Raw genomic sequence first — 25,163 nt, 5'->3', positions numbered from 1 at the left:
ACCTGTAGCTACACAGAAATAAACGTTATGACTTTAGCCTTGCGGCTTTCACACTCCTCTCCAGAGGAAAATTAACTTATCCCAGATATCTCAGATATCAAAAGGATTAAGCTTTGTTGCAGCCCTTTCCAGGTTTCCGGGCTCGTGGTGGTGGTCGGGTCCGGGTCGCCTCCCGGCTCCTTGCCGTCGGTTGGATTCCTGCTCCACCCGCACTTCCTGTCGGAGCAGACGGTGTTTCTCTGCATTCCCCCATTGAACTAACTTTCTTTAGTTCAATGCATTCCCCATGTACTTGCGTATGCGTACAGTTCTCGCCGTTCCCAGCAGTACCGCCTTCTGCATGACTCTATAGATATTTTCGTCCAACTGAAGATTCCTCAAGTTCTCTAGTAGTTTCTTCGGTATCAGGCCTGTAGATGATATGACAATAGGGATGGTCTTGATATCTTTCAGCTTCCACAGTCTCCTGGTTTGTCCCTCGAGATTTCTGTACTTTGAAATTTTTTCAGTGTGCCTATCTAGAAGGTTGTTATTTTTTGGAATCGCCACGTCGATGAATAGTGCTCTGTCCTCATCCTTATTGAGCAATATGAGGTTTGGTCTATTGTGAATTATTTTCCGGTCTGTGAGAACCGTGCGATCCCAGTAGGGCTTGTGATGTTCATTTTCCAATACAGCATCCAGATGGTAATTGTAATAAGGAACCTTTTTCGAACTTAGAAGTTGGTGTTTTAGTGTCAATTCTTGGTGAAGAATCTTGGCAACAGCATCATGTCTATGTACTCATGTATCATGTTTTGTACTCCGTGCCCGCGAACTTCTGACATCCCCCGGTGATGTGCTGGATAGTTTCATGTGTCGCACAGCCATTACGACAGCTATCGTCTGCCACTGAGGCATCCTTGGCGATATATTTCATGTAATTCCTTGTTGGAATCACCTGATCCTGGATGGCGAGCATGAAGCTCTGTCTCCGGACAACCTTCCGGAAGTCAACCAGTAGTTCGACGCAGACATGTCGACGTAATCATGGTTGACCTCGTTCTGGTGCCTTCCATGCAAAGGTTTGCCAATCAGTTTCTGCATTTTACTTTCTGCAGAGTGTTCGACGGTCCTGTTGTAGCTTTAACGGTATAGAACTATCAGCAACACAAACTACTCGATGGAGTTCTTGACGAAGCAGCCTTGCTCAGGAAATATTTCCGGAGTCCTTCAATTTCCTGGGATATACGGTTGGACAAATCAACAATTCCTCTACCCCCAAGATGTCATGGCAGCTCTGTCCGTTCTATTGAGCTTTTGGGGTGATGTTTATTGTGTTTAGTCAGCATCGTCCTTATTATTCCCTGTAAGGCTGCTAAATCGGTGGTGGTCCAAGAGATGATACCGAATGAGTAGCTCAGCGCCGAGCAAGCGTTGGTATTAATCGCTTTTATCAGATTCTTGCTGTTACGGCCAGTTCTCAGTATCCTCCGTTAGTTCTTTCTTCATCTGGCTCTGAATGATTTTTCTTGCCTGTTTTAAGCCTAGATACTTGTATGTGTCTCCTTCCTTTAATGCTTCAACTTATGCACCTTCCTTGAGTTGGAACATACCATCTTCTATTTTTCCTTTCGTTATGTTCAGCAGTCGACATTTTTCTAGTCCAAACTTCATTTTGATGTCTTCCGAGAATCCTTTCACCATTTTCAGCATCAGTTGAATTTGTTTTTTGGTACATGCGAAGAGTTTCAAATCGTCCATGTAATGGAGATGACTCAGGTTCATCATAGTTCTACTGCCGCTTTTGATGGCAAATCCGTAGTCCGTAGAATTCAATCTATGAGACAAGGGATTCAGGGCCATGCAGAACCACATAGGGCTCAGCGAATCTCCTTGGAAATTTCCGCGTCTTATTGGAATAGGTCCTGTTGTAATGGAGACATCTGCTGCTTTCATTTGAAAACCAGAACGCCAGGTTGACATGGCGTTTTTCAGGAACTCAACAATATTGGGATCCACCTTGTAGATCTTCAAGATCGTCAAAAGCCATTCGTGAGGTATGGAATCGAATGCTTACTTGTAGTCTATGTACGCAGCGTAAAGATTCTTTCGCTTGGAGAACGCTTGATTGCAGATAACTGAATCAATTATTAGTTGTTCTTTGCACCCTTGGCTGTCTTTGGTGCATTCTTTCTGTTGCATGGCGATGATGTTATTCCTTTTGCAATGGTTGTGAATTAGGTTTGAAAGGCACGATGTGATTAATTTGTACATCGTTGGAAGACATGTGATTGGTCGGTACTTGGATGGGTCGTCTGTATTCCTTTGGTTTTTAGGTAACAGGATTTTCAATGACATCATTCATTGCGGAGGTCAATTTGCCATGCATGATCCAAAGTTTCTTGATCCAGAAGTTCTGTAACATCAGGTGTTTTCCAGTTGTGTAGTCCTCTGATAGCTGATTTTACTTCTTCAATTGTGATCATGTCATTCTGCATATTTTATAGCTACAGTCCATTTCAAAACTATCTGAGGACGTTATTGTATAAAATTCATTCCAATATTAGTGAAAGCAATTATTTGAATTGATGTGTAGGTACTAATTCAACTAATTTGAGCAATTGTTTTCTTTAAGTTTAGTTCAAGATATCAGTGTAGTATAAAAGGACGGCGGTTTGTAATGCAGTAACACTAAATTTTTTGGTTCGAATAAAAACGAATGAGTAGACCCGAAACATATCGTAGTAGAGTTATCGTGCGATCTGAATGAAAATATTTTTTGGTGGAAATAATTTGAAAAAACAGAAATAAATCACCAATTAAGTGAAATATCTTTTCAGAACTCTCATATCGAGTTGATTAGATGTGGAAATGAAATGTAGTAGCCATCACCGATTCAATTTTTATTTTTCGTTATCTTTCGAATTTGATGAAACTATCGAATTTAACGTTTCGAATATTACGAGAAAATCTGCTATCATATCTAAAACTACGCTAGGAAGTGATATCATCGAGATGCTCACATATTTAGCATTGCGAAAAATGTGGTGGTACAAGTGTCACGCCTAGGCACAGAACGTTAACCTTCAAAATTCCGTTGCCTACTTGACGAATTTTTCAAACGTTACAAGAGAAGTTTGCATCAAATCCGAAATAAGAAAACTGGAATTCTCCAAATTAAGAATGTTATTTTTTCACCATTCAACTCACAATTCACTTCCCAATTTTCGACTCGCTTCAATTGAATATCAAAATTATTCGCGAATTGAAACGTTTTATTTTTATTATCTACAGGCGTGAGGCATAGCCGATTGACGAGTGGCAAAGGGCTTTGAAAAATGGTAAAAGTTGGAGTAACATTGTTTTATTTATTCGAATCAGTAGGAAATAGTTTTTGGATTCAAGCAGCGATGCACTGACGTTGTTTCTGAAGTTTCCGACTGCTCTCCGGCATAATAGTGCGAGCAGTATGGACCGGATTTCTTCGGTTATTCGCTGCTTTAGTTGTGGCAGGGTATGTGGAAGATTTTGAAAGACCATATATTGATATATTTAAGGTATCTTCCAATTTATTAACGTCCTACTAATGAGTGTTAGGTAGTGATAACGGGACTGAGGACCAAGTAAAATGCAAAGTCTAAAAATTCGCCGACGTTTCGTCTGTATTTTCAGACTTTTTCGAGGCTCATTCTAGAGTCATTTAAAGTTAAGAACTACTATAAAATCACAGTACAAATTCCGGAGATGAAATCTTCACAACAAACGTCAATTTCAAGACAAATGAAACAATGAAAACAATGATAAAACAACACCACCAGATAACAATGAATAAATAACACATTTGGTCTACCGCGTTCAACTACATTTGATCGACAAATCGATAAATATTGATTACTCATTCATTCATTGCTGTATCCCGTTACCGGGAATGAATCTACAAAAAGAAGAAGAAGAAAAAAAAAAAAAAAAAATTCGAACAGACTTATTATATTATTATTATTATAAGTAATTTCTTAGTGCTAGTTGCGACTGTGTGCCCTCCTGTGACTAAAGAGACCCAACCGTGACCTGCAGATCCTTCCACACTCAGGGCATGGATAGTCACCAACCAGATCTGGCCGCCGCTGTATCCTTCTCGATTCTCCATTATATCTGTTTACCAAAGACCTCCACTGTGACCTGTCTAACGCTAGTTGTTCCCAGTTATGGTTGGCATTAACTGATTTTAGGGATTGATGTAGTGTATCCTTAAACCGCTTATACTGGCCTCCTGGTTTCCGGGCTCCCTCAGTGAGTTCGCCGTATAGAGCTACCTTGGGGAGTCTTGTGTCTTGCATCCTCAGAATGTGGCCGCTCCATCTGAGTCGGGCCCTCGTTACTTGAGTCTCAACTGTTGTACAACTCGCGCGCTGCAAGACTTCTGCATTCGAAACTTTGTGGAACCATCTGATGTGCATTATCTGTCTTAGATGACGTTGCTGCGTCTGTTCAAGCTGTTTAATATGTCGCCTGTAGGGAGTCCAGCTTTCGCTTCCGTAAAGAAGCGTTGGGAGGACCACTGCTCTGTAAACAGCTGTCTTGGTCTTCAGATTGAGGTCGTGATTTTGAAACACTCTGTCCTTCAGCTTCCAGAATGCCCGTGATGCCGAATTGATACGGTTGTGTATTTCCGTGTCAAGGTTAGCCCTAGTATTTATGAAGCTTCCCAAGTATTTGAACTGCTCGACCTGTTCTAGAGTTTCATTGTCCAGGCTGATATCTGTTTGAAGGCTTTCTGGCGGACTCACCAGGATTTTGGTCTTATCAATATTGAGTCTAAGGCCTAAAGCTTCGTATATATGTTTATAGGTGTCCATCATTATCTGTAGATCCTCTGAGCTGCTAGCGATGAGTGAACAGTCGTCTGCATATTGAAGTTCCGTGATAAACTTGGTACGGGTTTTTGCTCTGAGGCGCTTCAGGTTAAACAGGCCTCCATCAAATCTGAATCTTATCCCAACACCTCTTACGGGCATGCTCATGTCAGCAATTATCGATACAGCTATCGCGAAAATATTGAACAGTAAAGGCGCTAATACGCAGCCTTGTTTTATTCCAGAGTTGGTTGAGAAATGGTCGGTTGTAGAGCCATTATGCTGTATTCTAGCGGTGTTGTTGGTATGAAGGCTTTTACACACTGCTAGGAATTTTTCGGGTACTCCTAGACGTGCCATGATTTTCCATAGCGCTCTCCGATTCACCGAGTCGAATGCCTTGCTTAAATCGATGAAGGCTGTATAAATCCTTGTTTGTTGTTCACGGGCCTTTTCTTGTAGCTGTCGCAGTGTAAAAATTAGGTCCACCGTACCTCGATTTGGTCGAAAGCCGCACTGGGATTCAGGTAAAAGCTTCTCTAAGAGTGGAACCAGACGATTAGCCATAATCTTCGAGAGAATTTTACCGGCCACGCTAAGCAACGATATGCCTCTGTAATTGTTGCAATTCGACGTATCGCCTTTGTTCTTATAGAGGTTGATAACTAAAGCGTCTCTGAAGTCTTGTGGCACATCTTCCTGTTTCCAGATCTTGCGGAATAGTGTTAGGAGACTATTGAGAATGTCTTCATCTAAGGCTTTGAATATCTCCGCCGGAATGCCGTCTAGACCAGGTGACTTATCATTTTTCATATTTTTGATCGCACTTATGATTTCCGACATTGAGATTTCGTCATCAAGCGATGTCATCGGACTATACGCGGGGAGCAGGTCTAAAATGGATAAATCCGAGTCGTTATTTTGATTCAAGACCTGTGAGTAGTGCTCCTTCCATCTTTCGAGAATTTTTCTATCATCAGTTAGAATAGCTCCTTGAGCATCTCTTATAGGAAAGCTAGCTTTTCTGCTTGGACCGTAAACAGTTTTAATAGCTTCGAAAAAACGCCTGTAGTCATGGTTATCGGCGTAAGCTTGTATTTCCCTAGCTTTTTCTTTCCACCAGCTGTCCTTGATTTTTCTTATTTCTTGACGGACCTCGGGTTTTATGTTTATGAAACTTATTTGGGCTGCAACATCGCCAGGCTTGTTAATTGCGGTTTTCATCGCTTTGTGTTTTGCGTCCAAAAGGGGTGCGATATGAGTTTCGCTGTCGGCAAACCAGTCTGGGGATTTTCGGGAGCGTTCTGTGCCCAGTATTTCTTTCGCTGTATTTGTAAGGGATGACTTGAAACGGAGCCAATGAGTCTCAATGTCGTCGTTATAATCCGGTGGTGTTAGGCTATCTTTGACGGCAGCTGTGAATCTTTCCTTTGTAGAAGGGTTTTGTAGTTTGGAGATTTGAAGGCGCTCTCTTAGATACTTTGGCTTGCGTTGGTATTTTGGGCGCATTGAGATTTTCATTCTCGAGATTACCAGTCTATGATCAGTCCAGCACTCCAGATCTGCTCTGGGTTTAGTGACCAACACCTCTTTCAGATCTTTCCTTCTCACGATCACATAGTCGAGGGTATGCCAATGCCCTGAGCGCGGGTGTCGCCAGGTCCCCCTTGAATTGGGTCTCGTAATAAAATAGGTGTTCGTTATGCACAGATTGTGTTCTGCACAAAGAGCCAGCAGACGTTCTCCATTCGAATTAATGCTGTCTGTGCCGTGTTTCCCTATTATTCCCGGCCATAGTTCTGAGTCTTGACCCCTGCCCACTCTGGCGTTGAAGTCTCCAAGGAGAATAATTCGTTCCCGTTTTGGGATTTTTCTTAATGTAGCAACGAGTGTTTCGTAAAAAGTGTCCTTCAAGTTGTCAGAGGAGTTCAAAGTGGGTGCGTATACTGCAATGATGTTCACAAACGTGTTATTCGCTGCAGGAAAACGTAGGGTCATTAAACGTTCTGAGATACCAACTGGATTTTCGGTAAGTTTGGCGGCCAGGTCGTTTCTAATGGCAAAGCCTACGCCATGTTGTCTGATTTCGCCTTCCGGCAAGCCTTTCCAGAAAAAAGTATACGCTTGTTCTACCAAGCTACCTTCGTCCGAAAAGCGTGTTTCGCTTAAAGCAACTATTGCAATGGATGTTCGTTGCAGTTCCTTATCGATTAGGGCAGTACGCCTCTCTGGTCGGTCGGCCTTGGGGTTGTCTAGCAAGGTTCTGACGTTCCATGCTGCAAAAGCTATGTGCTTTTCATTGGTGTTTGTTCGATGATTCACTCGCTCAGGCACCCTCCCCCGCAGATCCGAATGGGAGGGTATTTTACCTCCGGATAAGAATTTTGTCCTGTTCGATTGATCCATCTTTTTGTAGGAGCTGCGTTAGAAGGTGTTCAAAAGCTGCACTGGTAACGCTGTCAGTGCAACTTTGGTTGCGGCTACGACTAGATTATCTTGTGGCACAGGTATCCTGAGACGACAAGGTCTGAGACGTAACTTGAGCAACGCAGAGAGCCATTTCCTGCTCAAGCCAATGTTTAGGCTACGTAATTGTGGGAAACAGAGTTATACCGCTCATGTTCGGTCGCCAGAGCCTCGTTCGTAAGAACAGGGTGCACCGCGAGTAGGTGAGGTTGGCATTTGAGGGGAGAGGCTATAAAACGCATCCTTCCCCCTTACACCCCAATATTGATTACACATCTCACTCAAACACCGTTTTTTATAGTTCACTTCTCTGTCTAGTATAGAAACATCACTAAAACTAAAATTATGACAACTGTCAAAATGATGACGAGCTAAGGCCGACACGACATCTCAGTTGCACTCCTATTCTTCTCCATACAGTCACAGTTTCTATACTACACAGAGAAGTGAACTATAAAAAACGGTGTTTAAGTGAGATACATAGGGACTCAGCTCATTATATAGTAGTGTAATCAATATTTATAAGTCGATCAAATGTAGTTGAACGCGGTAGACCAAATGTGTCATTTATTCATTGTTATCTGTGGTGTTGTTTTATCATTGTTTTCATTGTTTCATTTGTCTTAAAATTGACGTTTGAGATTTCATCTCCGGAATATGTACTGCGATTTTATAGTAATTTTTAACTTTAAATGACTCTAGAATGAACCTAGAAAAAGTCTGAAAATACAGACGAAACGTCGGTGAATTTTTAGACTTTGCTTTTTACTTGGTCCTCAGTCCCGTTATCACTACCTAATATTTAAGGTATCCCTAAAGAATGAAGTCCCCCCCTCATTGAGACCAGTCATCCCGGGAATATCTGTCTCAAAACTCTCAAAACAGCTAATCAAATTCGAGCTTTGTGGGCTGTAGCGCCATCGTACTGGTCAATTTTTTCCAATTTAGGATTTTGGAACTATTTCGTGTCCGTGAAGTTAGCACGCATTTTTTCGAAAATGAAGAAAATTTTATTGAACTCGTTAGTAACTCGTTAGTAACTATTTGTAACACGAAAATTTTCATTTGTTCCTCAAAGATACTGGTACCGCATTCCGTTGGGTCCTAACTTCAGTGGAACCCACTGTTCGATTTTTCGCGAAAAATAAAGTACAGTTGAAAAGTACTATTTGTAACACAACAATTCTTCTTTGTAACCTAACCTACTTTATTTTTCGCGAAAAATCGAACAGTGGGTTCCACTGAAGTTAGGACCCAACGGAATGCGGTGTTTTTCTACCAGTATCTTTGAGGTACAAACGAAAATTTTCGTATTACAAATAGTTACTAACGTGTCACTGACGAATGCAAAAAAAATTTTCTTCATTTTCAAAAAGTGGGTGCTAACTTCACGGACACAAGATCGAAACTTAACGCTGAGAAGGTAGGGCTCATTTAATATGACCGTGTAAGGCGTAATGTTGTCGTAATTCGTAAAGTGTTCACAATGCAAACGTAACTTTTCCTTAAGAAATATCAAAATTTTATGAACTGTCAAAGAATATTTCATGTTCAAACAAATAAAAATAACTCTTCATTGAAATATTTGAGGAATTATGTTATTGCTCTTTTATTATTTAAAAAAAAATGAGCATTCACAGAAAGGAGATGTTGATTGGAACTAACAACATTATGGAACAAAAACGACAAGGTTTTCTTCAAAACTTCCAATATAAATAAGTTATTTTGCGTATAAAATACATTTCGGTCCAAATCATAGTGTCGACTTAAAATTGCAGACCCTAAGGAACACAGGGTGCCCTTCTGCACTTACCTATTCCCACCAAAGCCCGAGCAATGGCCCTTCGAAACTCGTCAGTCATCTCTGCCGCACCCTGTATATGAGAAAGGTCTACTTTTTTAGCCAGTTGTATCATCTGCGAGGAAAATGAGAATAAATTCAAAAATTGTTTGAGAAAATCGAATGCGTTACAAGTTATGAAAATCGGTGTGTTTTGATACTCTCGTTATAGTACCAATGAGAACGAACAAAAAAATCTTCACATCCTTTCATAAAGAATGATTTCGATTCATTATGTTCTTCCTTTTCTTTTTCCCTATTCTATTCGATATGAAATAATCGAGACTTCTCGAAGAGTGGTATTCTATTTAAGAGCTTGCCAACTGGGGATTTTCGGATAACGAATTAATATTCATATCTAATTCTACAGTGTGCCTACTAGTTGAGAGGGAAAGTTATATCAGTTTGTAGGCCATTCAGAGCGATATGTTGCTCGGCGTTAACGATATTAAAAAAGTAAAAGTTGGTACAATATCCAGCAGACGGAATTGTAGTGTCAATATAGAACGATTATGAGGGATTACAAGAGCTCACGTTGTTTGTCTGAGTGTATTCATTAGAATTTTCACGCATGGGAAATGTAAGCCGGGCTTGTTTGTTGTGTGTTTCAAAAGTGTGGTGTTGAAATAGAAGTGTAGAAAAATGCCAACCCTAGTGATATCGAAAAATATATCAAAATGTGCTTCGGACAATATACCGTCGATTTCCCTGTATATGACAGGTAAGAGGTGCTTTTATTAGGTCTTTCTGAAGAGTAATTTTTCAGGCCTTCAGAGCTCTAATATTCCATTCAAAACAAATAACTATACGATAATTGACAGTCGAACTTTTAGCGGTTTAATCAATTCTACTTCATAAAAATTAAATCATGAATCTGCTAGGTACTGTGATCAAACATTCATCGTGGATAAATAATTCATGTTAGAGATCATAAATCATCTGATTCAGTTTAATAGAATCATCATCTTCATACTAAGAAATTTTTTACCTAGCATGAGTGAATAAAAAACTGCTTTTTAGAGGACATGAATACAGGAACCTTTTTCCCAACCATTAATTAAAGAGCAAACAAACGCGAAGAATTCAGTAGTAATAAAGAAGATAAAAATTTCAACTATAATGTTTCTCACTTTTCATTTTCAGGCCTCATTTCAAAATAACAGTATTGATCGCATGTGCCAGAGTAAATAATTTCTCTGAAACAACCCTTCTTGTTTTCACAATTGATCTATTTGTGGACATAGGTAATATGAGATCCAAAATGACAAATTTGGAATAAATAGATTCTGTTTGAATAGTTCCAAAAAATTCTTCAAGGGGTGGTTACTTGTCAGAAAAAAGTGTGGGTCTTTCATAAAAATTTCTTTTTTGAGCAGCCCCTGTTTAGATACAGCCCCCTAAAGATGTGACCTGAAAAGCAATTTTAAATTTTTTCCTTAGGAACCAGAAAGGCAAAAGATTGGTGGTGTTTCCCTAAAATGTCAGTATGATATTCGCCTACTGGGTGAATTTATTTACCTGTAATTTTTTTCCCCAGAAACCTTTACTTTCACCAAGTAATAACAAGAGCTAACAAAATCATTTTTAAATGGTTTAATCTGACTAAGTGAAAAAGTTTCTTTCGAAACAAATTTTAGGTGTGGCTTCATCTACCCCAAGCAATTATAGGGAAACGCTACAAACTTTTTTTTTGGCCGCCTTTTCACTTCCTTAGAGTGTCTGTCCATTTTCATTTCTGTCAGTTTTCTATGCAAAAAATTAAAAACTGCTTTTCAATACTTGAGAGGTTGCTAAAAAAAAATATGTGAAAAACCAACTGTATTTTTTTGACAAGAAATCTTCTCTGAAAAATTTTTTCGCAACATTGATTTACATCTTGCATATCAAATACTTCTGAAAATCACTATAGTGAAGATAAACAATGTACAATACTACAAACAAAGTGTACAATATTGAATACAACTTTGAACAAATTTAAGAATATAAGGAGAAATCTTTTTCGATAAATAATTTCAGATCTTGCCTCAAATAAAATTAAAGCCATAGTCTCATTTCAAGACAAGCAATTGCTCCAAAAAATCGAATGTTCCTGAATCATTATACACACTCAAAATTGTCTCGTCCAGATCCTTAGTTTTCTCCATAAAACTAATATTACCTATATGTACAAGACACATATTAGGAGTAGGATGCATTTTCCTCGAAAATTCTTATGGGTTTTTTACCTATTTTTTGAAATAGTTGTTCATTAGAGGTTTCATTTTATACTACAGAAACAGTTTTAGGTTTAGATTAAGGGAATTGGGATATACACACCAGGATTAGAAATTCATATTTTAGTTAGGACTTACTTAACGAGTTGAGTAAATAAAAATACCGAAAAAGCATTTTTACTAAATATTTTTGGGATACTTTTTTTTTAATCCTCTCTTTTTATTACTTTTAAGCCCGAGAATTCTCTCTAGAGAATTTACTCGAAAATTCATGCGCCGTGAATTATTTACCGTTACATACGCACTTTCGGTAGAATTCGCTGAACAGTTGCATACAAAATAATCTCTGCCGTTTTCTTGCGAGAATTTTGTAGAGAATTCTCGGCTGTTGCAAACGGGCTTTATACTCGATTTTTATACAAATCTTCATAAACTTATGTGCAGTCGTTTCCCAAAAAAACCTGGATAGATTTTTCCACTTGTGTTTTGAAATCTACATGTCTTAAAAGTAGATAAACTGTTAAAATTCTAGACTGGCATTAAAATTTTTCAAAATCCCATATAATAAGTAACTGAATATAATACCATTATTATTGGTGATAATGAAGCAAAAATATCTCATTATCAGCAGTGTTGACTGATGCAACTCAATTTGTAAATTGCTATAATAATTGTTCTCAGTTCTCACTTCCGGAATTTAGCTGACCTAGTTATTGAGTAATGGAAATTCGAAATTTGTAATAGGTACCGTATGTAAGTTATTCGGGTAGTTTTGAGACATGCAACTTTCGGAAAACGAATATGCTATTATACTAATACTGTACTATCGAGCTTGATCTCCCTCAGGCTAGTAGCTATTAGCCACTATCCCCTATTTATTTCAATTTAAAAATACTGGATGTAGCATATTCCTTACTGAAAATAAGAAGCAGTAAATGATAAATCTATTCGATTTGGTGCGAAATTCAAGTGCCTTCCGACAATGAACTTCTAGGGTCAAGATCGACTTATTCGATTGTCTTAAAATTAGAACTGAATTAAGAACATATCTCGAATCCCGTTTGAACCAGTTCTTCGAGCTGAAATAAATGAGTCAACACTATGAAAAGTTTTTTAGAGTAATAACGCCACATTAAGTGTATATGTTACCGGCAATGTGTATAATTCAAGCATTCTATACAATACCTAGGCAATGTATAGAATGCCTGGGTCTTCTTAGGCAATGGGCAATGTATGAAATAATACGAATGCGTTTGTTCATTTCATACTTTACCTTGGCATTGTATTTAATTCCTAAGTATTCAATAGAATGCCTGCTGAGCTATCGGGAATGTGTGAGATGAAATGATTCAGGTGTGAATTTCCTATCAGAATGGGTATGTACAGGCTGGGCACAATTCGTTGTCTACTGAGGGGATCTCGAGAACTAGGTAGGTATAAGTGCTAAAAGAAAACGGATGACACATTTTCTAGCTCTTTTTCAGAGAAACAAAGAATGTGTGGGAATCGTAGCCCCCTACGATTCTTCGTTTTGGAATTATTAGCGAAAAATGAGATTACGACGGTTTCGAAAAGTTCTCATAATTTTTTTGTCTTTGAACTTACAGATCTGAAACTTGAACCCATCAGATACTTTTATACGTAGAATCTACTGACAAAAGATTTCTTTCAATATATAAATAACAAATTCAATAAAAGTTTGCATTTAAAACAACGAAAGTTCGCCTAACGCTTCGAAATGAAAAAATATTTTGAGCCCGTCTTTTGATTCTACGTAAAAAAATTGCCCTTCTTAGGGCTAGTTGCGACTGTGTGCCCTCCTGTGACTAAAGAGACCCAACCATGACCTGCAGATCCTTCCACACTCAGGGCATGGATAGTCACCAAGCAGATCTGGCCGCCGCTGCATCCTTCTCGAGTCTCCATTATACCTGTGTACCAAAGCTAGTTGTTCCCAGTTATGATTGGCATTAACTGATTTTAGGGATTGATGCAGTATATGCTTAAACCGCTTATACTGGCCTCCTGGTTTTCGGGCTCCCTCTGTGAATTCGCCATACAGAGCTATTTTGGGGAGTCTTGTGTCTTGTATACTCAGAATGTGGCCGCTCCATCTGAGTCGGGCCCTCGTTACTTGAGTCTCAATTGTTGTACAACTCGCGCGTTGCAAGACTTCTGCATTCGAAACTTTGTGGAACCATCTGATGTGCATTATTTGTCTTAGATGACGTTGTTGCGTTTGTTCAAGCTGTTTAATATGTCACCTGTAGGGCGTCCAGCATTCGCTTCCGTAAAGAAGCGTTGGGAGGACGACTGCTTTGTAAACACTCTGACCTTAAGCTTCCAGAATGCCCACGATGCCGAAAAAAAAGCTTCGTATATATATTCGTATATATATAGCTGCTAGCTATAAGTGCGCAGTCGTCTGCATATTGAAGTTCCGTGATAAACTTTGAACGGGTTTTTGCTCTGGGGCGCTTCAGGTTAAATAGGCCTCCATCAAATCTGAATTTTATTCCAACACCTCTTACAGGCATACTCATGTCAGCAATTATCGAGACAGCTATGGCGAAAATATTGAACAGTAAAGGCGCTAACACGCAGCTTTCTTTTATTCCAGAATTGGTAATGAAATGATCGGTTGTAGAGCCATTATGCTGTATTCTAGCGGTTTGTTGGTATGAAGGCTTTTACACACTGCTAAGAATTTTTCGGGTACGTACTCCAAGGTGTCCCATGATTTTCCACAGCGCTGTCCGATTCACCGAGTCGAAGGCCTTACTTAAATCGATGTAGGCTGTATAGATCCTTGATTGTTGTTCACGGGCCTTCTCTTGCAGTGTGAAAATTAGGTCCACCGTACCTCGATTTGGTCGAAAGCCGCACTGGGATTCAGGTAAAAATTTTTCTAAGAGTTGAATCAGACGATTAGCCATAATCTTCGAGAGAATTTTGCCGGCCACGCTAAGCAACGATATGCCCCTGTAATTGTTGCAATTTGACGTAACGCCTTTGTTCTTATAGAGGTTGATAACTAAAGCGTCTTTGAAGTCTCGTGTTGTGGCACATCTCCTTTTTCGTCAGTTAGAATAGCTCCATGAGCACGCTAGCTTTTCTGCTTGGATCGTAAACAGTTTTATTAGTTTCGAAAAAACGCCTGTAGTCATGCTTATCGGCGTAAGCTTGTATTTCCCTAGCTTTCTCTTTCCACCAGCTATCCTTGATTTTCCTTAATTCTTGACGGACCTCGCGTTTTATGTTTATAAAACTTTTAAACTTTTTTGGGCTGCAACATCACCAGGGTTGTTAATTGCGGTTTTCTTCGCTTTGTGTTTTGCGTCCAAAAGGGGTGCAATATGAGTTTCGCTGTCGGCAAACCAGTCTGAGGATTTTCGGGGGCGCTCTGTGCCCAGTAATACTTTCGGTGTATTCGTGAGAGATGACTTGAAGCGGAGCCAATGAGTCTCAATGTCGTCATTATAATCCGGTGGTGTTAGACTTTCTTTAACGGCAGCTGTGAATCTTTCCTTTGTAGAAGGGTTTTGTAGTTTGGAGATTTGAAGGCGCTCTCTTATATTAGGCTATGTACACATGAGAGCGTTAGACGCCGCGTTGAGCGCGCGTGCATGTGTACGCTCCAATGCCCAGTCTAGTAACTCGAAGCGCGCTGCAAACGCGACGGTCGAATTAAAAACTACAAACGCGCGCTCAACGCGGCGTCTAACGCCCTCATGTGTACTAAGCCTTGGCTTGCGTTGGTATTTTGGGCGCATTGAGATTGTCATTCTCGAGATTACCAGCCTATGAACAGTCCAGCACTCCAGATCTGCTATGGGTTTAGTGACCAACACCTCTTTCAGATCTTTTCTTCTCACGATCACATAGTCGAGGGTATGCCAATGCCCTGAGCGTGGGTGGCGCCAGGTCCCCCTTGAATTGGGTCTCGTAATTAAATAGGTGTTCCTTATACACAGATTGTGTCTTGCACAAAGAGCCAGCAGACGTTCTCCGTTCGAATTGATGCTGTCTGTGCCGTGTTTCCCTATTTTTCCTGGCCACAGTTCTTAGTCTTGACATCTGCCCACTCTGGCGTTGAAGTCTCCAAGGAGAATAATTCGTTCCCGTTTTGGGATTTTACTTAATGTAGCAACGAGTGTTTCGTAGAAAGTGTCCTTTAAGTTGTCAGAGGAGTTCAAAGTGGGTGCTTATACTGCAATGATGTTCACAAACGTGTTATTCGTTGCAGAAAAGCGTAGGGTCATTAAACGTTCTGAGATACCAACTGAATTTTCGGTAAGTTTGGCGGCCAGGTCGTTTCTAATGGCAAAGCCTATGCCATGTTGTCAGATTTCGCCTTCCGGCAACCCTTTCCAGAAAAAAGAATACGCTTGTTCTACCAAGCTACCTTCGTCCGAAAAGCGTGTCTCGCTTAAGGCAACTATTGCAATGGATGTTCGTTGCAGTTCCTTATCGATTAGGGCAGTACGCCTCTCTGGTCGGTCGGCCTTGGGGTTGTCTAGCATGGTTCTGACGTTCCATGCTGCAAAAGCTATGTGCTTTTCATTGGTGTTTGTTCGATGATTCACTAGCTCAGGCACCCTCCCCCGGAGATCCGAATGGGAGGGTATTTTACCTCCGGATACAAATTTTGTCCTGTTCGACTGATCCATCTTTTGTAGGAGCTGCGTTAGGAGGTGTTTAAAAGCTGCACTGGTAACACTGTCAGTGCAACTTTGGGGTTGCGGTTACGACTAGATTATCTTGTGGCAGATGTATCCTGAGACGCCAAGGTCTGAGACGTAACTTGAGCAACGCAGAGAGCCATTTCCTGCTCAAGCCAATGTTTAGGCTAGGTAATGGGGTATTTTCCTTAATTTCAAAATATATGTCATAAACATCCTTATAACTCAAATATCTCGAAATATATTTTTTTCGAATTTTAACATATTGCATTTTGTCTGTATTCGCTTACGAAAATTCTGATTTCAGAAGTGCTCTCTTATGAACATTCTACGTCATTTTTACAATCCGGCAACGTCTATTTGTATCAGTAATGGTCATGAAAGTTTTTTGATCACCATAGACATAATAAATATCAAGTTTGGTGTTCACATTTGACAAGAAAAACAAACAATGACACAAAATGTCATCGGTTTTGAGGAGGTATAGACACAGATTACAGAAACAATTTTTTGTAATCTGTGGATATCTTCTTGATCGGTTCCAGTGTTGTCGAATTAAGAAAAATTACTATACTTAAATGGAGGCATTCTACGTCACAAGCTTTCACATAGTCGAAGTTTCGAAGGGTGTATTTCTGAAATGTCTGAATTTTGAAGCCAATCTTTTACGTGTTGGATAACTAGTGGAAAAGGCTTTCCATAAATAATCTCAAATTCTGTTTTGGAGTTTTAGGAAACTTGCCCATTGTGGGATACAGAGTTATACCGCTCATGTTCGGTCGCCAGAGCCTCGTTCGTAAGAACAGGGTGCACCGCGAGTAGGTGAGGTTGGCATTTGAGAGGAGAGGCTATAAAACGCATCCTTCTCCCTTACACCCCAACGTAGGTAAATTGTTACAGTACCACGAAATGCAACCAGACCTTAAGCAAAATTCAGCAGTCAGTCCGTCTGTTCCGGAGAGAGAGAAAGAGAGAGATAGAGAGAGAAAAAAGGAGGTAGAAAGAGAGAGAGAAAAAAGGAGGGAGAAAGAGAGAGAGCTTTATTGATGAATTGCTTTCACAGGTTATTGAGGTACTGGCCAATGCAATGCAATCAAAGAGTATCAATACTCTTTGGTGCTATATCGGAACACTTGACACCCTTGACAATGACAGTTTGATGATGATTTTCGGAACGAATAAGGTACAGGGCAGCAACGGCTGTTTTACGAGAACAGTTTTATCTGATTTGCTGGGGCATAATTGCTCGGCTAGGCAATAAGTATTCGAAACCGAGTTTTAAAATGTTTTTAGCGTTACATTTTTCAATTTTCTGAATTTTGTCTTTATGCAAGAAACAAATTTTTTCAGAATTTTCATGACCTTGCTTTGAATAATAGCTCAGGAATAGACCGAATAGAACAAATTTTTCGGTTTCGAATATATGGATATTCACGTTCCAATATTAATGATAACCACAGTTTCAATTTCATTGAATTTTTGGCCTTGCCCGATACAAAAATTTACTAGAGGTACTAAATGGTCTCTTCATTTCACAACATTATTGTTGTTTATCAGTCAATTATGTTTCGTATATGAGCACATCGCTTCAGATTTTGCTGATAATTAATTGGTAAATATCAAAATTTCGGTTGTGCGTAATTGATATTGCGTGCTATCCATAAGAAAATCAAAATAAATTATTTCTGCTGTAGTAGCCTTCACTGTATGTTATCTGAAATTCCTCATTTTTCTACGACTCAAATGTGAGCATATCTCTAACGTTTTATGGCCAATTTCACTAAACGATGGTAACTCCGCTTAACTGAAACTCAGATTAAAATTCAAACAAACTCTTCCTTACATTGATATCTGGTTTGTCTATGCAGTGAAGTAAGGAGGGTAAAAAACACAGAGACACTTCATTGTAAATGAAATTAAAATGCGTCACCGATATAAATCGGCGAGTTTCTTTCCTTAAAGCCAGATACGTCTAATTTCGGTCTATATCCTTGGTGAAATTGGTCCTGAGAGATTATTCAAATCAAACGAGTTTATTCAATCATGGCCATCGAAATGAATTATTTCAACTTTGGTGACGATGATGTTTAATATAGCTATAACTCCGAAATTATGGAATTTGGATATAGGAAACTTATATTCAGTATTTCCTGAGTATGTTAGAATATACTTATATAAAACCGTTAAGTATTAACCCCCCAGGGGGTTGAATACTCAAAGATAAAACTCAAAAATAAATAACGGTTATGAAGGAAAACAGACTTCAGTTCTTATACAGGTAGTATATAAAGGTGAGGCTTTTTTATTCAACAGAAAGTAGAACTGGTCAAAATGAAGCGTTTCTCCAAAAATCAACCATACAAAACATTCAAAATGACAAAATTAAATGAACAATTGAAAATGATTACTGAAAAGATCCTAATACGATCCTAGACCGTTTGTTAGCTGAATTATCGCAAAGCAGTGGGAAAAAACTTATCTCCTGATTCGACCATGGGATTTCGTTTAGTATATTGGCAAGTTCGATATTTACGTGGTAATGAAAATGGAAACTTAGGATTGCCGAATTGTTCTTATTATTTTTTAGTAACTTACACGATTTTATTAAATAGCTCATTTCGATACCAACTGACAGAAGAGACTTAGGACTTAGGTGTAAAAAATAGAATAATACTTCAAAATCTCACCAATAAAATACGTCTTAATTATTCAGGAATTTTTTCACAATGGGCATCATAATCGTCTTGTTCGAACGTTCCAACAATCGTCGTAAAAATGGAATAAAATGGGGAAACATGATAGCACTTTGTGGACGTAACTAACATAAGCACTTTCAAGAAACTGCCTCGATTTTCTACATTTTTCTTCACCCTAAATTGCACGATACAACAATTATGATTCTCCCAAAAGTAACCTGATGCATCTAATCCGATGAACTTGGTACTGAATCATTCATTGTCCAGCCATATGTTTATGTTTTGTTTCGTTTTTCCGAAGCCGGAGTCACCTTCCACAGTCCTGTACTTGAAATTCAATGAAATTTTGTCGAACTTTTAGGGGTTGTATCTCAGCCATCAGGGATATTTTAAGAGACAATTTTTGGTTAAACGACTTATCTTGATGAGTTCTACCTTCTATAAAAAAAAACTCACCTTTTAAAATACCCTGTATAGTCTGGATTATGATGCTGCAATTAAAGGATTTGCAGACATTTTTCGGAATATCATATTATTTTTTATTTTTATTATTCAATGATATTCATGTTTTTTTAGTAGAGAAAAATTTTGAATTGCATTTTGTACCTGTTTCACTCACTTTTGTGTTGATTTTCAATTCATTTGTTATATTTGAATTGATGTACCTGATATTTTATCAATAAAAACACCTATTTCCGTCACTCCAGACTCCAGTCATCCGGGCTTGAATTGATTTCTTGTCTAAATTTGTATTCTTCAACCTGCCATATCTCGCGAAATATTCGTTGATGCTGTAAGAGGCATTTTTCATCAGGAATAAATGGTCACTTCCATTTGTATATTGATTTTATCGCTTTAGATATCAACGTCTATAAAAACAAAGGCCTTAGTGTGGCCGGTGAAATTCTCTCGAAGATTATGGTTAATCGTCTGATTCCACTCTTGAAAAAGCTATTACCTGAATCCCAGTGCGGCTTTCGAGCAAATCGAGGTACGGTGGACCTAATTTTTACACTGCGACAGCTGCAAGCTGCAAGAGAAGGCCCGTGAAGAAGGCCTTCGACTCGGTGAATCAGAGAGCGCTATTTAAAATCATGGGACGCCTTGGAGTAATGGAGTACCCAAAAAATTCTTAGCAGTGTCCAAAAGCCTCCATACCAACAACACCGCTAGAATACAGCATAATACAGCATTTCATTACCAATTCTGGAATAAAACAAGGCTGTGTTAGCACCTTTACTGTTCAATATTTTCGCCATAGCTGTCCCGATAATTGCTGACATGAGTATGCCTGTAAGAGGTGTTGGAATAAGATTCAGGTTTGATGGTGGACTGTTCAACTTGAAGCGCCTCATTTATACGAACCTTTAGGCCTTAGACTCAATATTGACGAAAACAAAATCCTGGTAAGTTCGCTAGAAAGCCTTCAAACAGTTATCAGCCTGGAGGATAAAACTCCAGTACTGGTCAAGCAGTTCAAATACTTGGGAAGCTTCATAAATACTAGGGCTAACCTGGACACGAAAATACACTACCGTATCAATTCGGCATCACTGGCATTCTGGAAGTTAAAGGACAGAGTGTTTCAAAATCACGATCTCAATCTGAAGACCAAGACAGCTGTTTACAAAGCAGTGGTCCTCCCAACGCTTTTTTACAGAAGCGAAAGCTGGACGCCCTACAAGCGACATATTAAACAGCTTCATCTAAGACAAAAAATGCACATCAGATGGTTCCACAAAGTTTCAAATGCGGAAGTCTTTCAGCGCGCGAGATGTGTAACGATTGAGACTCAAGTAATGAGGACCCGACTCAGTTGGAGCGGCCACATTCTGAGGATGCAAGACACCAGACTCCCCAAAATAGCTGTGTACGGCGAATTCACAGAGGGAGCTCGGAAACCAGGAGGCCAGTCAGACCAGTATAAGAGGTTTAAGGTTATAATGCACCAATCCCTAAAATCAGTTAATGCCAATATTGCCAATCATAACTGGGAACAACTAGCGTTAGGCAGATCACAGTGGAGGTCTTTGATCCACAGTTATAATGGTGACTGGAGAAGAATACAGCGGCGTCCAGAACTGGTTGGTGACTATCTATGCCCGGAAGGATCTGTATGTCACGGTTGGGTCTCTTCGGTCAAACGAGGGCACACAGTCGCAAGTAGCCCTTAGAAATTATAGGTTTCATCGCAACGATAGTTTTGTTTTTGAGTCTTTCTGTAGATTTTTTCTCGGTAACGGGATACAGCAATGAATGAATGAATGATTCAATTGAGGACAGTCAGACGACCAATTCAAAGGGAGCAATATTTCGAAAACCAAAAAGTTATTCTGTCACTGATCATTAGGAGAAGAATTGTCTTAACCATTCTCTCTTGGAATAACACAGGGTTTCGTTATGCAGATGTTGATTACTGAGGCGATTAATGAAATACCGAATCTTTTTTCGAAAAATCTATCAACCATTACTATGTTGTAATATGTATGTACATAATACAAGAACAATCTCGGAAAATTATCAACAGAAAACTACAAACTACCAATTCTCGAGAATTGGCAATAAAACAACAACTTCTAAAGAAAAAAAAAAGGTTCCTTATTACAATAAGCATCCAAATTGTTTATTATACCAATTGGTGTAAAATCTTGGCAACAGCATTATGTATATTCTTGTACTTTGTGCCAGCGAACTTCTTGCATCCTCGGTGATGTGTTCGATGGTTTCATGTCGATATGACATGACAACCTTGGCCGTGTCTTGGTGTCTTCGAAGAAACGAAGACGTTTATTTGCAAACTTTGCATTCAATGAAAAGAATGAGAAAAGAGGGAAAGAAACGTATACCTACGAGGATGTATTGATAGCTAGTTAGCCTAGACCAGTTTCATGCATAAAAAAAATATTGAGTTACCATAGCAACGAACCCATTAGAAGTGTCAGTGTGAAGTTTGAAGTCAAAAAAGTAAACCAAAGTAACGCAGTAAAGAAGATGTCCACCGAAATTGTGAAAATAGCAAAATTGGAGTATCGAGCCATCATCAAGTACCTGTATTTAAAAGGGTTAAGAGGTAAGAAGATTTACGAAGATATGCTTAATACCCTTGGTGATCAATCTCCTTCGTATGCGACCGTGAAAAATTGGACTGCAAGCTTCAAAAGAGGTAAATTTTCCATTGAAGATGATGACCGATCGGGAAGGGCCAGTTTCTGTGTCAGTCCTCGAAAATATCGATGAAGTTCATGACATGATTTTATCAGACCGTCGAATTGGGCTAAAATGGATATCTTGAGCACAGAATATTTCATACGAACGCGTTCATCATAAAGTTCACGTCAATTTGGACATGAGAAAAATTGCTGCAAAATGGATCCCCAAATGTTTGAATGTTGACCAAAAGCATGCAAGGGTAGAAGGATCGCGTTCGATCTGTGATCGATTTGAAAACGATGTAGACTTCTTAAACTGAACCGAATTGTTAGTATGGATGAGACTTGTGTACATTTCTACGATCCAGAAACAAAGCAACAATCGATGGGATGGCGACACACTGGTTCTCCAAGACCTAAGAAGTTTCGTGTCCAAAAATCTGCTGAAAAAGTTCTTGCTTCAGTGTTTTGGGATTGCCATGGAGTAATCATGATTGATTTTTTGTATAAGGGTAGAACAATAACCGTAGATTACTATTCGACATTACTGAACACTCTATGTAAAAAAATTAAAGAGAAAAGACACGGAAAGCTATCCAAAAGTGTTTTGTTTTTGCAGGACAACGCCCACACAAATCTCATGTTGCCATAAAAAAATTCGTGATTTAGGGTTTGAATTATTAGAACACCCCCCTTATTCACCAGATTTAGCTCCATCCAACTAACATCTCTTTCCTCAACTGAAAAAAGTTAAAAAGGTCGTAAATTTTCTTCCAACGAGGAGGTGATAGAAGCTGTGGAGGTCTGGTTTGCAGAGCAAGAAGAAACATTTTTTTTTTGAAAAGTCTAGAGACGTTGCAAGTTCGCTGTGATAAATGTATCCAATTGAGAGGAGAATATGTTGAGTAATAAAATATTTTGACATTGAAATTTTGTTTGGTTCTATAGTAGGCTAAGAATTTTTCAATACATATATCATCGTACGTCTGATAAATGAACGAACAATTGATTTCTGACATGCTTAGTGGATATTACTGTAATGAGTGTAATGTGGTCAATCCATGTCTTTCTGCTGATCACAAGTGGGATCAGTTTTACACGCTTTACAAAGCTCATTCATGATCATTCTTTTTCGGTAGCCTTGTCCAGAAGAAGTGAAGCTAGGTCGATAATTTTAATTGGGAAATCTGACGATGCATTTGAAATTTGGCGGTGATGAATGTAATAATGAAATTTTAGTTTAGTGTGATAGGAGTATACTCAACTTTTTCAAATAAAAGTTAGTCGCTCTAGTAAAAAAAGCATCACATCATAAAACCTTTTCTTCTCGAGAAAATTGCTTAGTTCGAGAAATTTGGAAAACCTCATTCTTTATCATGAGTGAAAATTCAATTCACAAGCTTTGGAATTAGGAGTCATTGTGGATAATTGTCACAGCATCGTTTTTTTTTACAGCCACCAATATCTATGGAATCTCACTAGTCTCGATAGGATCTCTAGCTGTGATCGCAGTTCTGGTTATATTTTTGGACACTTTGAAATACATAATGAAGAATTCTTCGTCGAGAGTGAAAGCACATTCCGCTTTCATCACTGGAGTTTATCCGGTTAGTATAATGTGTATTCCCTACTCTTCTTCTTATTTCTGCGTGATGTAATCGCTTCATTAGGTAACGCATTTTAACGATATATAGTGAGAGTTTACGAGGAAATAAAATTGGGTATCTGGGGCACATATTTATTTACCTACGGTTTTATCTGAAGGATTTTCCGAGTTAATTGGTTATCACTCTTCAGGCGTATCGTGAAATAACTATACGATTATTGGAAGGAAGACCTAAGTCGTTAGCCCTTTGAAACATTGTTTCAATAAAGTTTATTACTACTACTGCTACTATACGATTATTATTATATTAACAATTTCTGATTGAAGTTTTCTAAAAAAAATTTTTTATGTTCGGATAAAATGTTTGACCCTTAAGGATTTTTCCTAGAGGTCTAATTTTTAGACCCACTGCACTGGAGAATTGAAGCTTCGAATAAGGCAAGAAGTCAGAAAGAAGTATAGGTACCCATCGAAACTCAGCAAGATCCACTTAAAGTGATATTATTTTATGTTGGTACAATGTCAAGTCGCTAATGCTGTTCAATTTGAATATTCAATTCACCGAATAAAGAACGTATCAATTACATGCCCATTTATTTTTGCAATAAATGTGATTTTTCTATCGGATAATTCATCACTTGAAACTAATCAACGAAAGAGGCATGTTTTCTATAACATTTCAAAAACATCAATCCCTCCTAAAGAGTATGTCATTAACACATAATATATAATGTTAGAATTCAATGAGTTTAACCGTTACATCCCCATATTACAAAAGGGTTGATAAAAACAGTCTATCAAGACTTAAGCATCATGCGCAACAAAAAGTAAGGATGGTTATTTTAAATTTGAGCATTTATCCGTTCCTAGTAGAAGTTGCATGATGAAATTCCCAATTATATATGAACAGTTTGTCGATTTAAAATAAATATTAACCTGTATGAGCATTTTTCGTTTATTAAAAATAGTGAATATAGAAGATAATTTTGTCCGTTACTATTCTTACTCTGGGAATTAAGTACGGTTTGTTGGATTTTTAACATTTTTTGTGTACATTTCATACAGTAGGCTTGTATCATCTTCACTCAGAAGTAGTTCCATTGATAATGAAAGTAATGAATTAATTGAAGTAGGTACTCTCTACTCAATAGTTTTGATATTGGTAGTTGGGGATCATCCTCTTAGATAATAATCTATCGATATAAACATTTTGTTTCAATTAAACACGATAGCGCTAAATGAGTCGATTGCGTCTGATTTCCTCATCAATTAATTAATAGCTCCAACTATCGAACTATCTATTCAATACGATTCATCGTCCATTAGATATAAGGTTATTGTTCATTAACTTAAAACAAGTAATTCAGTTGATTTTATCAAAATAAGAAAATTTTAAAAGATTTTATACAGGGCCATTATTTTTTAACTTCCCCTATAATTACATTTTCATGAAATTCATTTCTATTATGTTATCCAGGTTGCGGAGAAAATCTAAAATATTTTCTGTTTTCCTCATGCACTTTTAGTTAAATTGGAAGTAAATAACAACTTAGTTATTTAAATGGCATGCTCAGTAAATTATGAAACTTTTTTTCATATCGAATTTTAATGCTACTTTTATCATATGACTATCGTAATCCCGAAGCTTTTCAGTGTAATTTGAGCTCACTCTTTAT

The 25,163-nt window shown here is 38.4% G+C and overlaps 1 protein-coding gene across 1 annotated transcript in view; it reads left to right on the top strand.

Moving 5' to 3' along the window:
- Nucleotides 1-9,545: 9,545 nt before the first annotated feature.
- LOC123310039 (organic solute transporter alpha-like protein) overlaps nucleotides 9,546-25,163 on the top strand; it is a 32,729-nt gene continuing 17,111 nt past the window's right edge. Inside the window, exons 1-2 of the mRNA XM_044893397.1 lie at nucleotides 9,546-9,862; nucleotides 23,337-23,488. Of these exons, the coding sequence (XP_044749332.1) occupies nucleotides 9,784-9,862; nucleotides 23,337-23,488 (231 nt within the window). The 5' untranslated portion in view covers nucleotides 9,546-9,783. The remainder of the gene's footprint in view (nucleotides 9,863-23,336; nucleotides 23,489-25,163) is intronic.

Source organism: Coccinella septempunctata, chromosome 3, assembly GCF_907165205.1.
Source record: "Coccinella septempunctata chromosome 3, icCocSept1.1, whole genome shotgun sequence".
NCBI lineage: Eukaryota > Metazoa > Arthropoda > Insecta > Coleoptera > Coccinellidae > Coccinella > Coccinella septempunctata.
The sequence above is the reverse complement of the archived record's forward strand: the minus strand, read 5'-3'. Positions and strand labels throughout refer to the sequence as shown.